Here is a 15,759-nt window from a genome sequence, read left to right as displayed (position 1 = left end):
CCATACAACGTTTTCTCACTGTTCAATCGTCCAATGTTTACACCCTTTACACCAAGCGAGGCGTCGTTTGGCATTTACTGGCGTGATGTGTGGCTTATGAGCCGCTCGACAATGAAATCCAAGTTTTCAAAAATGGTTCAAATGGCTCTCAGCACTATGGGACTTAACTACTGTGGTCATCAGTCCCCTAGAACTTAGAACTACTTAAACCTAACTAACCTAAGGACATCACACACATCCATGCGCGAGGCAGGATTCGAACCTGCGGCCGTAGCAGTCGCGCGGTTCCGGACTGCGTGCCTAGAACCGCTAGACCACCGCGGCCGGCTCCAAGTTTTCTCACCACCCGCCTAACTGTCATAGTACTTGCAGCGGATGCTGATGCAGTTTGGAACTCCTGTGTGATGGTCGCATTGATGTCTGCCTATTACACATTACGACCCCCCTCAACTGTCGGCGGTCTCTGTCAGTCAGCAGACGGGGTCAGCCTGCACGCTTTTGTGCTGTACGTGTCCCTTCACGTTTCCATTTCACTATCAAATCAGAAAATAGTGGCGCTATGGATATTTATGTGTGTGGAAATCCCACTTACAGACGTATGACGCAAGTTACACCCAATCACCTGACCACGATCGAAGTCCGTGAGTTCCGCGTAGCGCCCCATTCTGCTTTGAGGACACTGATACGGCGTATCTGGCAGCAGATGGCAGCAAAATGCACCTAATATGAGAAACATACGTTTTTGGTGGTGTCTGGATACTTTTGAACACATGGTGTACTTATAGAATCGAAGTTCGTAATTCATTTTATGTTACAACTGTGTGCCAAACTGTGTAGGAGTATTGTGCCTGTCACACCTGCACTCTCCGGTTAGCATGCACTTGCCATAAAGTCTTACAATCTGAAATATTTTATACGTTATATGCCTATCTTTTGTTGCACAAGCAACTCGAGCCACACTGGCATTTTTCCTGTGTGTGGTGAGTGGCACAGCAACTACACACGTGTCTGGAGATATAACCATTGGTCGGATAGTAAATATGGTAATTGGTTTCGGTAAAAGCTAAAATGTTGTTGAGAGGAAGAGTTGTATTAAGGATTTAAGCAGTATTGATTACTGTAATAATCAAACGTTCAAATGTGTGAGAATTCCTAAGGTGCCAAACTGCTGAGGTCATTAGTCCATAGACTTACACATTACTTAAACTAACTTATGCTAAGAACAACAACAAGAATCCATGAACGAGGGAGGACACGAACCTCCAGCAGGTGGGGTCGCGCCATCTGTGACATGGCGCCTCTAAACACACAGCCATTACGCGTGGCCATTAATAATCATATATATATAATGAACAGCCAAAGAAACTGATACACCTGAGCCCCCGTGAGCATGCAGAAGTGTCGCAACACCACGTGGGATGGACTAATGTCTGAGGTAGTGCATGAGGGAACTGACTCCATGAATCCTGCGTGACTGCCCACAAATCCGTAAGAGTACGAGGGAGTGGAGATCTAAACAGCACGTTGCAAGGCATCCCAGATGACGCTCAATAATGTTCATGTCTGGGGCGTTTGGGGCCACTCAGAAGAGTGTACCTGGAGCCACTATGTAGGAGCTCTAGACGTGGGTGGTGTCGCATTGCCCTGCTGGAATTACCCAAATCCGTTGGAATGCACAATGGGAACGAATGAATACAACTGATCAGACAGGATGCTTGCTTACGTTTCACCTATCAGAGTCGTATCTAAACTCCACACGCCCCACACTATTAGAGAGCCTCCACCAGCTTAAACAGTCCCCTGCTGACATGCAGCGTCGATGGGTTCATGAGGCTGTCTCCATACTCGTACACGTCCATCCGCTCGATACAATTTGAAACGAGACACGTCCGACCAGGCAACATGTTTCCAGTCATCAATGTCGGTGCTGACGGGTCGGGCGAGGCGTAAAACCTTATATCATGCAGTCATCAAGGGCACGCCAGTGGGCTTTCGGCTCCGATGTTTTGTTGAATGCTTCGCACGCTGACTCTTGTTGCTGTCCCAGCATTGGAATCTGCAGCACTTCTGCCACGTTGAACGATTCTCTTCAGTCGTCGTTCTTGCAGGATCTTTTTCCGGAAGTAGCGATGTCGGAGATTTGATGTTTTATCGCATTCCTGATATTGACGGTACTCTCGTTAAATGTTCTTAATGGAAAATCCGCATTTCATCGCTACCTCGGAGAATCTATGTCCCACCGCTCGTGCGTCAACTGTAACACCACGTTCAAACTCTCTTAAATCTTGACAAGCTGCCATTGTAGCAGCAATAGCCGGCCGCGGTTGCTAAGCGGTTCTAGACGCTCCAGTCCGGAACCGCGCTGCTACGGTCGCAGGTTCGAATTCTGCCTCGGGCATCGATGTGGGTGATGTCCATAGGTTTAAGTAGTTCTAAGTCCAGGGGACTGATGACCTCAGATGTTGAGTCCCATAGTGCCCAGAGCTATTTGTAGCAGCAATACGCGATCTAATAACTGCGCCAGACACTTGTTGTCTTACATAGGCGTTGGCGACCGCAATGCCGTATTCAGCCTGTTTACATGTCTCTGTGTTTGAATACGCATGCGTATGGCAGTTTCTTTGCTGCTTCAGTGTATAACTTGAGCTACAAGAGTGAGCGTTAGTTTTCCTAGTGTGGGTAGAACTAAAGTTACTGATAGAAATTACGTGGCGTAACGACCTGTGTAATATGGTAGTAATAATCGAAAACTGTATCAATGAAAGAATTAACATCCGTTAAATCGTGGCTTGTCCAGAATGACAAATTATCAGCGTGGTTTACAGTAGTCTCAGTGTGGAATTCATAGTTGCGAAGATTCATTCCGGGAAAGAAATAAATTAATTTTTATTGTGATTAATAACAGATCCTGATGGCTATTAATTACAGATATTTCACTAACAGAACGTAGACATTTGAATTTTGTGCTGAACGTGATCTGTTGTAAGTCAACTTCCTTAAAAGTCCGATCACGGGAGAATTAAACATACAGTAATAGACCAGTATGTAAAACTACAAAAGGGGGAGCAAGACTTTGCCTTTCTCGGGTGTGGCTCTCCCACCTGAGCTGTCTAGACGCAGGTCAGGGACCTGTCCTCGCAAACTTACATACTGCCTGTACCTCTCTCCTGTTTCCAGATTTCACGAAATCCTCCTTCAAAACGATATGAGATATGGCGGTGTTGGCTGGCAGGATCCAACGGGGAAGTTCGGCCGCCGAGTGCAAATCTTATGTCAGTTGACGCCAAGTTGGGCGATTTGAGTGCCAGGGATGAGGATGAAATGATGATAAGGACAAGAGAACACCCAGTCCACGAACGGAGAGAATCTCCAACACGGCCGGGAATCGAACCCGGGCTCGCTACATGGGAGGCACGCACGTTACCACTCAGCTAAGCAGGTGGACATCCTCCTGCAGAAGTTATTAAAGCGACCTTGGGAGGAGACAGGGTTAGCTGCAGTCCAACGGCTTTGAGAGATAGACTGCTGGCACCCAAGTCGTGGAGGTGGTTCATACATTCTTTCCCTGAATCACAATGGCAATAACCAAAAACTTGTTTTACAATTTGGATCATTGGCTGGTCTACGGTTTTAATTTCTTGCAAATGACCAATGTGTACTTTTCTAAAAGTGAACCACTTTTTTTATTCCATTTGTATGTAAGTAACTATCTTAGCTCCCGCCGCTTCACTCGTGTTGACAGCATGGTCTGCACTGATCTTTTTGTTTCCCTTTAATCGAATTTTTATGTTTTTCACAAACTGCAACATCTCCTAAACTTCGCACGTCAGTTAACGCTATACAAGTATTTCCGAATGTAAATCCGACCAAAACGCAGAGTCGGGGATTTTTGTTAATCCTTCCTTATTAGTTCTTGTGGTGATATTTCCATAGAAACGCATCCCCCAACCCTTATTTCCGTAAAAGTCAAATACAAATTGTCACAGTTTTAGGTTTAAAAATATTTTAATATAAAGAAAATTTTGGTCCTCTATTATTTCACCCCTTCAGTGGATTAATTCCAAAAACACTGAAACGCGTATTTTTTGTAGCTACAAGAGCAGTCAAATAGCAGTTTTCATAGCTGTAGCTTTAAAAACGCTTTTTTAGTACCGTAATAAATACTCATTTTCAAAGAACACTTTCAGCTATTATTTGACCACCTTAGTGGCTGAACTCCAAAAGTGCTGAAGCAAGTGTTTCTTTTTTATTTCTGACTGCGAAACCTAATACCAGTTTTCGACCTTCTAACTTCAAATTTACCTGAGCAGCGCCATATTTTGAAAAATCTTCTAATCCCTACTTCAGCCCCTCTAGGATAAAATTTCGAGCAGTCTCTTACTAAACGATGCCTATAGTATAAGACCAACACCCTCTCCAAATTTCCGGTTTCTATCCTTAGCAGTCTTGGGTGGACGATGAGGAGTCTGTTAGGACAGCCTTTTATATTTCTCTGTACATGAAAGGCAATATTCTGACTGACTGGCCGGCCGCTGTGGCCGAACGGTTCTAGGTGCTTCAGTCTAGAGCCACGCGGCTGCTACGGTCGCAGGTTCGAATCCTGCCTCGGGTGTGGATGTGTGTGATGTCGTTAGGTTAGTTACGTTTAAGTAGTTCTAAGTCTACGAGACTGATGACCTCATATGTAAGTCCCATAGCGCTCAGAGCCATTTGAACCATTTTGAACAGACTGACTGACCCATCACCGCTCAGCCGAAACCGCTAAGGATAAAAACTAGAAATATGTAGAGGGTGTTGATCTCATAGTATAGGCATCGTTTAGTAAGCGACTTCGAAATTTTACCCCAGAGGGGCTGAAGTAGGGGATTAGAAGATTTTTGAAAGCATGACGCTGTTAAGGTAATTTTGAAGTCAGTCGTACCAAAACTGGTATTTGGTTTCGCAGTCAGAAGGAAAAATAAAATAAAATAAAAATAAAAAATTGCTCCTTCAGTGTTTTTGGAAATGCTACCACTAAGGAAACCGCAGAATTTTTTTAAAAAAGGTAAGTAATTATGAATTTACTAATAAAGCATTTATGAAGCCCAATCTTTGAAAATTGATAACGGTATTCTGCGTTAGAAATAAAAGAAATGCGTTTTTCAGTTCTGGTAATCCAACCCCTAAGAGGATGAAATAGAGGCGGACGTTTTTATGAAAATATTTCACAATGACATAATTTCTTAAGCTAAGGCTATGAAAATCTGTATTTGGCTTTTTCTTTAAGGAAAAAAAATGTTTCAGTGTTATTGAAAATTCGACACTTATACAGGTGAAATAGAGGATGAAAATTTTTATGGGTCTCTGAGCACTTATGGGACTTAACATATGAGGTCATCAGTCCCCTAGAACTTAGCACTACTAAAACCTAACTAACCTAAGGACATCACACACACCCATGCCCGAGGCAGGATTCGAACCTGCATCCGTAGAGGTCGCACGGTTCCAGACTGTAGCGCCTAGAACCGCTCGGCCAAAGCGGCCGGCAAAAATTTTTTTATGAAAATATTTCGTTATATTAAAAGATTTTAAAGCTAAATCTATGACAATCTGTTGTTGGCTTCTAAATAAATATGTGTTAAGGTATGAAAGTTTCCATGGAAGTATCACTACAAGAACTCGGCAGATCGGATTAACGAAAATCCCGGTCAGAAGTAAATTCGGAAAATTAATTAACGTGCAAATTTTAGAAAATTTTGCAGTTTGAGAACAACATAAAAATTCGATTACAGGAAAACAAAAACAAAAAAAACTGTGTAGACTGTACAGTCAACGCGAGTGAAAAAAATGTCTAGGAAGCCTTGCATACTCGGTTCGCCAGACAAAAAATCAAATAACTCGTATTAATGAGATTTATTACTTAACTTTGACAATTATACAAATGTGTCGCAAGCAGAGGGCGACATACGAAATAATCAACCTTTGCAATGACTGCTGATTTCTAACTGACAAAAGTCTTTCCTGAACTGCTGTACAAGTCGCTATCGTTGACGCTGCTATCTAGATGGCTAATCTTGAAGTTGGTCGTCACCAGTAGATTGCGGCGATTACATCGGCTCCACGTAGGGGACGCTGCTGTCGCGTTGTCGTCCTGGAAGGGAGGTTGTTCAGTGTGCGATTGGCTGACTTCTTCTCACGGCCTTCTCGTCCCTGTCATTCCCGACTAACGTGCCGGCGATTGACCTTGTGCCGTAACATTTTGAACACCTTCTGTATTCCAATGTCGTTGGATTAAAATTCATTTCCCACCTCCTTTAGTTTCTGTACAAGTTCTCGAACCGTCTGGTATTTACACTACTGGCCATAAAAATTGCTACACCACGAAGATGACGTGCTACAGACGCAAAATTTAATCGACAGGAAGATGCTGTGATATGCAAATCATTAACTTTTCAGAGAATTCACACAAGGTTGGCGCCGGTGGCGACACCTACAACGTGCTGACATGAGGAAAGTTTCCAACCGATTTCTCGTACACAAACAGCAGTTGACCGGCGTTGAATGGTGAAACGTTGTTGTGATGCCTCGTGTAAGGAGGAGAAATGCGTACCATCACGTTTCCGACTTTGATAAACGTCGGATTGTAGTCTATCGCGATTGCGGTTTATCGTATCGCGACATTGCTGCTTGCGTTGGTCGAGATCCAATGACTGTTAGCAGAATATGGAATCAGTGGGTTCAGGAGGGTAATACGCAACGCCGTGCTGGATCCGAACGGCCTCGTATCACTAGCAGTCGAGATGACAGGCATCTTATCCGCATGGCTGTAACGGATCGAGCAGCCACATCTCGATCTCTGATTCAACAGATGGGGACGTTTGCAAGACAACAACCATCTGCACGAACAGTTCGACGACGTTTGCAGCAGTACGGAGTATCAGCTCGGAGACCGAAGCTGCGGTTACCCTCAACGCTGCTTCACAGACAGGAGCGCCTGCAAAAAAATGTGTGTGAAATCTTATGGGACTTAACTGCTAAAGTCATCAGCCCCTAAGCTTACACACTACTTTAACCTAAATTATCCTAAGGACAAACACACACACCCATGCCCGAGGGAGGACTCGAACCTCCGCCGTGACCAGCCGCACAGTCTAATCCGCGCGGGTGTGTGCCTGCGATGGTGTAGTCAATGACGAACCTGGGTGCACGAATGTCAAAACGTAATTTTTTCAGATGGATCCAGGCTCTCTTTACAGCATTATGATGGTCGCATCCGTGTTTGGCGACATCGCGGTGAACGCACATTGGAAGCGTGTATTCGTCATCGCCATACTGGATTATCACCCGGCGTGGTGGTATGGGGTGCCATTGGTTACACGTCTCGGTCACCTCTTGTTCGCACTGACGACACTTTGAACAGTGGACGTTACATTTCAGATGTGTTGCGACCCGTGGCTCTACCCTTCATTCCATCCCAGCGAAACCCTACATTTCAGCAGGATAATGCACGACCGCACGTTGCAGGTCCTGTGCGGGCCTTTCTGGATACAGAAAATGTTCGACTGCTGCCCTGGCCAGCACTTTCTCCAGATCTCTCACCAATTGAAAACGTCTGGTCAATGGTGTCCGAGCAACTGGCTGGTCACAATACTTGAGTCACTACTGTTGATGAACTGTGGTATCGTGTTGAAGCTGCATGGGCAGTTGTACCTGTACACGCCATCCAAGCTCTGACTCAATGCCCAGGCGTATCAAGGCCGTTATCACGGCCAGAGGTGGTTGTTCTGGTTACTGGTTTCTCGGGATCTATGCACCCAAATTGCGCGAAAATGTAATCACATGTCACTTCCAGTATAATATATTTGTCCAATGAATATCCATTTATCATCTATATTTCTTCTTGGTGTAGCAATTTTAATGGCCAGTACTGTGAATATAAATACTTTTGCTCTTTTTTTTGTGAGGAGGTTCTGATAGGAGTTCCAAGTTCCAGCACAGCTACTGAACTGTGGCACTGTACGTGTATTGCAGCCGCTGCTGATGTACATCCCGGACGCCGCCGCGGGGCTCAGCTACCAGCCCGCCGCCGCCGCAGCTGCCGCTCCAGCAGCTGGCGCGGTCCCTCAGGGCCGCGGCGTCCAGATCTACCAGTCGCCGTACCTGGCGCAGATCCAGAGCAACCTGCAGTCGCAGGCACAGCAGCAGCTGGCGGCCTACCTGCAGCAGACGCTCAGCCCGGCGCAGCAGCTGCTGCAGCAGGTGCACCAGCCGCAGGGCGCCCAGCAGCTGCAGCAGCAAGCCCACCCACAGGCCGTCCAGATCAAGGGCTGACCAGGTGCGTCACCACTCTGCACCCCACTGGTGCCCCAAGTCTGACTAAAGAACAGCCTGCGCTCAAATCTACTTCTCACTCCAAAAGCAACCTATTGTTCTATAGTGGAGGGTACTTCTGTTCCCTTGTAATCACCCCTTCCCTGTTCCATTAATGAATGTCACAAGGGAAGAATGAATATCTGTTAGCATCTGTATGAGCTCCAACTTCACTGATTTTCTCGTTGTTGCCGTTTCTTTAGATGTAATGTGATCAAAAGGATCCGGACACCTAGCTGAAAATGAGTTACAAGTTCGTGGCGCCCTCCATCGGTAATTCTGGAATTCAATATGGTGTTGGCCCACCCTTACCCAATATTGCAGGCATACATTCAATCAGATGTTGGAAGGTTTCTTGGGGAATGGCAGCCCATTCTTCACCGAGTGCTGCACTGAAGAGAGGTATGGTATCGGTCAGTGAGGCCTGGTACGAAGTCGACGTTCCAAAACATGCCAATGGTGTTCTATAGGATTTACGTCAAGACTCTCTGCAAGCCAATCCATTACAGGGGTATTATTAGCGTGTAACTACTCCGCCATAGGCCGTGCATTCTCAACACATGCTCGATCGTGCTGAAAGATGCAATCGCCATCCCCAAATTCCTCTTCAACAGTGGGAAGCAAGAAGGTAGCGGCGGCGGTTCTGAACACAGCTTGACAAAGGGGGTTGGGTTGGGTTATTTGGGGAAGGAGACCAGACAGCAAGGTCATCGGTCTCATCGGATTAGGGAAGGACGGGGAAGGAAGTCGGCCGTGCCCTTTCAAAGGAACCATCCCGGCATTGGCCTGGAGGGATTTAGGGAAATCACGGAAAACCTAAATGAGCAGCCGCTCGACAATGAAATCCAAGTTTTCTCACCACCCTCCTAACTGTCATAATACTTGCAGTGGATTCTGATGCAGTTTTGAATTCCTGTATGACGGTGTGGATAGATGTCTGCCTATTACACATTACGACCCTCTTCAACTGTCGGCGGTCTCTGCCAGTCAACAGACAATGTCGGCCTGTACTTTTTGTGCTGTATGTGTCCCTTCACGTTTCCATTTCACTATTATATCAAAAACAGTGCACCTAGGGATGCTTAGGAGTGTGCAAATCTCGCGCACAGACGTATGACACAAGTGACACCCAATCACCTGACCATGTTCAAAGTCTGTGGGTTCCGCGTAGAGCCCCATTCTGCTCTCTCACGATGTCTAATGACTACTGAGGTTGCTGATATGGAGTACCTGGCATTAGGCGGCAGCGCAGTGTACCTAATATGAAAAACGTACTTTTTGGCAATGTGCGGATACTTTTGCTCACACAGTGTATATGGGAGGAAATAATACAGGGTGTATCAAAAGAACCACCCGATTTAAAAAAAATCATAATTATGTCATTTGAGATATGTCAGTGAACAACGTACTCTTGGAAAAAACAAACTCTCGAGCTTTACATAGTTCCCGCTGGGTAGCAGCAGTGTTCGTTCACTTCAGTTCTAGTAACAATGTGTTCTACGTTCCTCGCAGTACGGGTCAGTAATAACTGTTCAGCGTGACTTTCGTACTAAGTATGGTGTGGGTCCTCCTACAACACGTAGCGTTAGACGATGGCATGAACAATTCCGAGAAACAGGTTGTTTGTGCAAAGGCAAATCTCCGGCCGTCCCCGGGTGTCTGACACATTCGTCCAATGCATACGCCTTATTTTCACAAGGAGTCTGTAGAAATCCGTTCGCCGTGTAACTCGACAGCTCAACATGCCCCCGATGCCCGTGTCGAGTGTGTTGCGTCGACGATTACACATGAAACCATATAAAAATTCAGCTACTGTGAGCTCTTCGTGAAGGTAACAAACAACAGCGTGTGGAGTTCAAAAATGGTTCAAATGGCTCTGAGCACTATGGGACTCAACTGCTGAGGTCATAAGTCCCCTAGAACTTAGAATTACTTAAACCTAACTAACCTAAGGACAGCACACACATCCATGCCCGAGGCAGGATGCGAACCTGCGACCGTAGCGGTCGCGCTAATTCCAGACTGTAGCGCCTAGAACCGCTCGGCCACTTCGGCCGGCAGCGTGTGGAGTTCTGGAATTCCGTTCTTGGCAAGATGGAGGATGACAGTTTCCTTCCACGTTGTTTAGTGACGAGGCAACATTCCATTTAAATGGAAAGATGAACCGTCATAATATGAGGATATTGAGTACAGAACAATCACATGAATTTGTACAACATTAGAGGGACTCCCCAAAATTTAATGTGTTTTGTGCAGTTTCACGGGAAAAGGTGTTCGGTCCATTTTCTTTGCGGATAACACTACAACAGGAAGCACATATCTCGATATGCTTGAGAACTTTCTTTGCCCGCTGTTGGAGACTGATACAAATGACTTCATTTACCAACAGGATGGGGCACCACTACACTGGCATCTGGAGGTGTGGGAATTTTTAAATCATAGGATTACTGAACGATGGATCGGTCGCACTGGACCAAAGATTCAACCTTACATTACTGACCTCCAAGGCCACTTCACCTGACAGTGTGGGATTATTTCTTGCGGGGGTTTATAAAATACTCTGTTGATGTGCCTCTGTTACCAACAACATTAATTGCTCTGAGGCATGACATAACAGCAGCTGTGGAAGCTGTACCTCAAGACATGCTAGCTGCAGTGTGGGAACAATTTGAGCACCGCATTGACATATGCCATGCATCTCAAGGGGGTCATACTGAACACCTGTGAGAAGGTATAAAAAAACTTTTTGAATTTCTCGTTCATCAAACAGCAAAATTCATTGTATATGTTTATTAGTTTCAGATATATTAACGGGCCAAACTCTCCGTGATCTACACCACCTCTCGTGTAGCATCTGCCTCTCTTATTTGTTCAGCATCTCCATAATGCTCTAGCATCAAGTAAACATTCCCGTGACGAGACACGCCACTCTTCGTTGGATCTTCTCGATCTCGTATATTAATTCAACTAGACAAGGGTGTCAAATTGATCAGATGTACTTAGGAATCGATCGAACGAGAGCGTTTTAAGGCACTTCTTTCGTTGATGAACTGCGTTTCTTTCAGATCCTCCCAGTGAATCCAACTCTAGCATCTGATAACACCACTATTTGTTTTACGTGTTCATTCCACTTTAGGTCGCTCTGCATGGTCACTCAAAGGTATCTGACTTTTGGTAAATAGTGTAATCAAACAGTAATACATCTCTTCACCTATTCAAGTGCAGTACATTACATTTGTCTTCGTTTAGGGTCAGCTGCTATTTCCTGCACCAGTCACTGATCCTCTATAGGCCTTTCTGCATTTTTCTACAGTGTTCCGGCAAAGCTCACTTGTTTTAGACAACTACATTGTCTGCAAAGGTCCTGACCGAGCAACTGACGATGTCTAACACATACATATTGCAAAAGGTACCGGCCTTATAAGATACACCAATAGATTACTCTGCCCCTAAGCTGTGTACATTGCAGGAGGTGAGCTTCACATGAATCTTGGGGCCCGAATATACATTCATATTCTTGAGTAAGGCGCTGGAAGTCACGCTGGTGAGAGCGTAGCAGCTACAATGTCGATGCTCTGATGTTCATCCACCCCCGGCACGTAAATTTACTAATGTAACAAGGTTCAAATGGCTCTGAGCACTATGAGACTTAATTTCTCAGGTCATCAGTGCCCTAGAACTTAGAACTACTTAAACCTAACTAACTTAAGGACATCACACACATCCATGCCCGAGGTAGGATTCGAAACGTAGCGGTCGCGCGGTTCCAGACTGTAGCGCCCAGAACCGCTCGGCCACACCGGCCGCCTGTAACAAGTTATTAAAAATTCGACACTTATACAGGTGAAATAGAGGATGAAAATTTTTATGGTTCAAAGTGGTTCAAATGGCACTGAGCACTTATGGGACTTAACATCTAACGTCATCAGCCCCTAAAACATAGCACTACTGAAAGCTAACTAACCTAAGGACATCACACACAGTCATGCCCGAGGCAGGATTCGAACCTGCGTCCGTAGACGTCGCGCGGTTCCAGACTGTAGCGCCTAGAAACGCTCGGCCACATCGGCCGGCAATTTTTTTTTTCATGAAAATATTTCGTTATATTAAAACATTTTAAAGCTAAATCTATGACAATCTGTTATTGGCTTCTAAATAAAGGTATGAAACTTTCCATGGAAGTATCACTACAAGAACTCGACAGCAACGGCACATTACCACGAGAATCACAAGACACCTCAATTATTCCACTCCATTTAACCCTAATTGTCGTCAGGAATTTCAAAACGTATAAAACGGAAAACTATTCCTGGTAAAGGAATATGACGATGAAATACGAATTTCATTCTTCATTTAGTAGCAGGAGCAGACCATTTCGGCAATGGATTTAGTTGTGTCGCTGGTAACTATGCTAGGCCGTTGGTTGTGATAGAAGAGCTCACAAAACTTCAGTGGCCCAGTGGTTTATGGCAAGGTTCACAAGAAATTTTAGTACTCTGTACCACTAACGTCACTGGCTTCGGATATGAAAGAATAAGACACTTCTTTGTGGATGTCAGGCAAGATCAAATCGCGCACTGGAGGTGTTATAAACTTTTGGAATGGTGAAAGATTCATTTATAATGGCCATCATTTTCACTTTCACATCCTCTTACTATTAAATATACTGAAGAGTCAAAGAAACTGGTTCACTTGCGAGCACGCGGAAGTTCCGCTGCACGACGTGGCATGAACTCGACTAATGTCTGAAGTAGTGCTGGGGGGAACTGACACCATGAATGTTGCAGGGCTGTCCATAAATCCGTAAGAATACGGCAGGGTGAAGATCTCTTCTGAACAGCACTTTGCAAAGCAACCCAGATATGCTCCAAAATGTTCTTGTCTGTGGGGTTTGGTGACCGGCGGAGGTATTTAAACTGAGAATATTGTTCCTGTAGCCACTTTGTAGCAATTCTGGACGTGTGGAGTGTCGCGTCGTCGTGCTGGAATTGCCGAAGTCCGTCAGAATGCACAATGGACCTAATGGATCTAGGTGATCATACAGGATGCTTACGTACTTGTCACCTGTCAGTCGTATCTAGAACTATCACGGGTCCCATATCGCTCCAACTGCACAGTCTCCACGCTATTACAAAGCCTCCACCAACTTGAACAGTCCCTTGATCACATGAGAGTCCATGGATTCATAAGGTTGTCTCCATACCTGTACATTTCCACCCACTCGATACAACTTGAAACAAGACTCGTCCGACCAGGCAACATGTCCTAGTCATCGACAGTCCAATATCGGTGTTGACGGGCTAAGGCGATGCGTATCTTTGTGTCGTGCAATCATCAAGGGTACAAGAGTGGACCTTCGGCTCCCAAAGCCCGTATCCATGATATTTCGTTGAACGGTTCGCACGCTGACACTTGATGATGACGCAGCATTGAAATCTGCAGCAATTTGATAAAGGGTTACATTTCTCTTCCGTTGAACGATTCTCTTCAGATATCGTTGGCCCTCTTCTTACAGGATCTCTTTCCGGCCGCAACGATGTCGGAGATTTGACGTTTTACCGGATTCCTGACATTCACGGTACACTCGTGAAATGGTCGTACTGGAAATTCCACACTTCATCGCTACCTCGGATATGCTGTATCCCATCCCTCATGCGCCGACTATAACACCACGTTTAAAGTCGCTTAAATCTTGATAACCTGCCATTGTGGCAGCGGTAACGCATCTAACAACTGCGCCAGACACTTGTTGCCTTATATAGGCGTTGCCGACCGCAGCGCCGTATTCTTTCTGTTTACATATCTCTGTATTTGAATACGCATGCCCTTAACAGTTTCTTTGGCGCTTCAGTGTATGACAAATGCCCTTTTTCCATATTTGCTAAAGTATTTTGTAATTTTTTATGTTTAAAAAGCGAAATACCAGCACTAAGACTTAAATTTCTATTGCAGATCGACGACGTGACCTAGCAGAATCTGCTGGGTCCACCATCGTTGAAGACTAACGGCGCGGCATTAATGCACCCGTATCACTTCCATGTTTTATCATCGTCACGCTTTCGTCACCATCGCATTCTGCATAGCCATTATACCTTTCGGCTCTTCGCGGATCAACATAGCGGTGTTGTAAATAGATAAACGGCCATGTACATCTTTGTTTAGTTTCTATACACTGTGTGTATGTAACTTTAGCTAAAATAAAGACTTTTGTAGTGAAACTGTATAATTCTGTAGCATGAGTGTGTATTTATTTCCTGTTTTCCACTCCGATTCCAAGTATGGGACATCCACTTGTGTTTCTGTGGAGTTATACTACAGGTCATTAAAATTGCTACACCAAGAAGAAATGAAGATGATAAACGGGTATTCATTAGACAAATATATTATACTAGAACTGACATGTGATTATATTTCCACGCAATTTGGGTGCATAGATCCTGGGAAATCAGTACCCAGAACAAGTACCTCTGGCCGTAATAACAGCCTTGATACGCCTGGGCATTGAGTCAATCAGAGCTTGGATGGCGTATACAGGTACAGCTGCCCATGCAGCTTCAAACAATACCACAGTTCATCAAGAGTAGTGACTGGCGTATGGTGACGAGCCAGTTGCTCGGCCACCTTTGACCAGACGTTATCAGTTGGTGAGAGATCTGGAGAGTGTGCTGGCCAGGGCAGCGGTCCAACATTTTTTGTATCCACAAAGGCCCGTACTGGACCTGCAACATGCGTTCGTGCATTGTCCTGCTGAAATGTAGGGTTTCGCAGGGATCGAATGAAGTGTAGAACTACGGGTCGTAACACATCTGAAATGTAACGTCCACTGTTCAAAGTGCCGTCAATGCTAACAAGAGGTGACCGAGACGTGTAATCAATGACACCCCATACCATCACACCCGGTGATGCGCCAGTATTGCGATGACGTATACAGGCTTCCAATGTGCATTCACCGCGATGTCGCCAAACACGGATTCGACAGTCATGATGCTGTATAGATAACCTGGATTCATCCGAAAAAAATTACGTTTTGCCATTCGTGCACCCAGGTTCGTCGTTGAGTACACCATCGCAGGCGCTCCTGTATTTGATGCAGCGTCAAGTCCATGCTGCTGCAAACGTCGTCGAACTGTTCGTGCAGATGGTTGTTATCTTGCAAACGTCCCCATCTGTTGACTCAGGGATCGAGACGTGGCTGCACGATCTGTTACAGCCATGCGGATAAGATGCCTGATCTCGACTGCTAGTGATACGAGGCCTTTCGGATCCAGCACGGAATCACGTATTACCCTCCTGAACCCACCGATTCCACATTCTGCTAACAGTCATTCGATCTCGACCAACGCGAGCAGCAATGTCGTGATACGATAAACCGCAATCGCGACAGGCTAGAATCCGACCTTTATCAAAGTC

At 45.4% G+C, this 15,759-nt stretch overlaps 1 protein-coding gene across 1 annotated transcript in view; it reads left to right on the top strand.

The window, feature by feature from the left end:
• LOC124716785 (mediator of RNA polymerase II transcription subunit 15-like) overlaps window positions 1-14,575 on the top strand; it is a 51,267-nt gene extending 36,692 nt beyond the window's left edge. The window contains exons 6-7 of the mRNA XM_047243333.1: window positions 8,011-8,314; window positions 14,302-14,575. Of these exons, the coding sequence (XP_047099289.1) occupies window positions 8,011-8,310 (300 nt within the window). The 3' untranslated portion in view covers window positions 8,311-8,314; window positions 14,302-14,575. The remainder of the gene's footprint in view (window positions 1-8,010; window positions 8,315-14,301) is intronic.
• Window positions 14,576-15,759: the final 1,184 nt, after the last annotated feature.

Source organism: Schistocerca piceifrons, chromosome 9 (assembly GCF_021461385.2).
Source record: "Schistocerca piceifrons isolate TAMUIC-IGC-003096 chromosome 9, iqSchPice1.1, whole genome shotgun sequence".
In the NCBI taxonomy this organism is placed as follows: Eukaryota; Metazoa; Arthropoda; class Insecta; order Orthoptera; family Acrididae; genus Schistocerca; species Schistocerca piceifrons.
The sequence above is the reverse complement of the archived record's forward strand: the minus strand, read 5'-3'. Positions and strand labels throughout refer to the sequence as shown.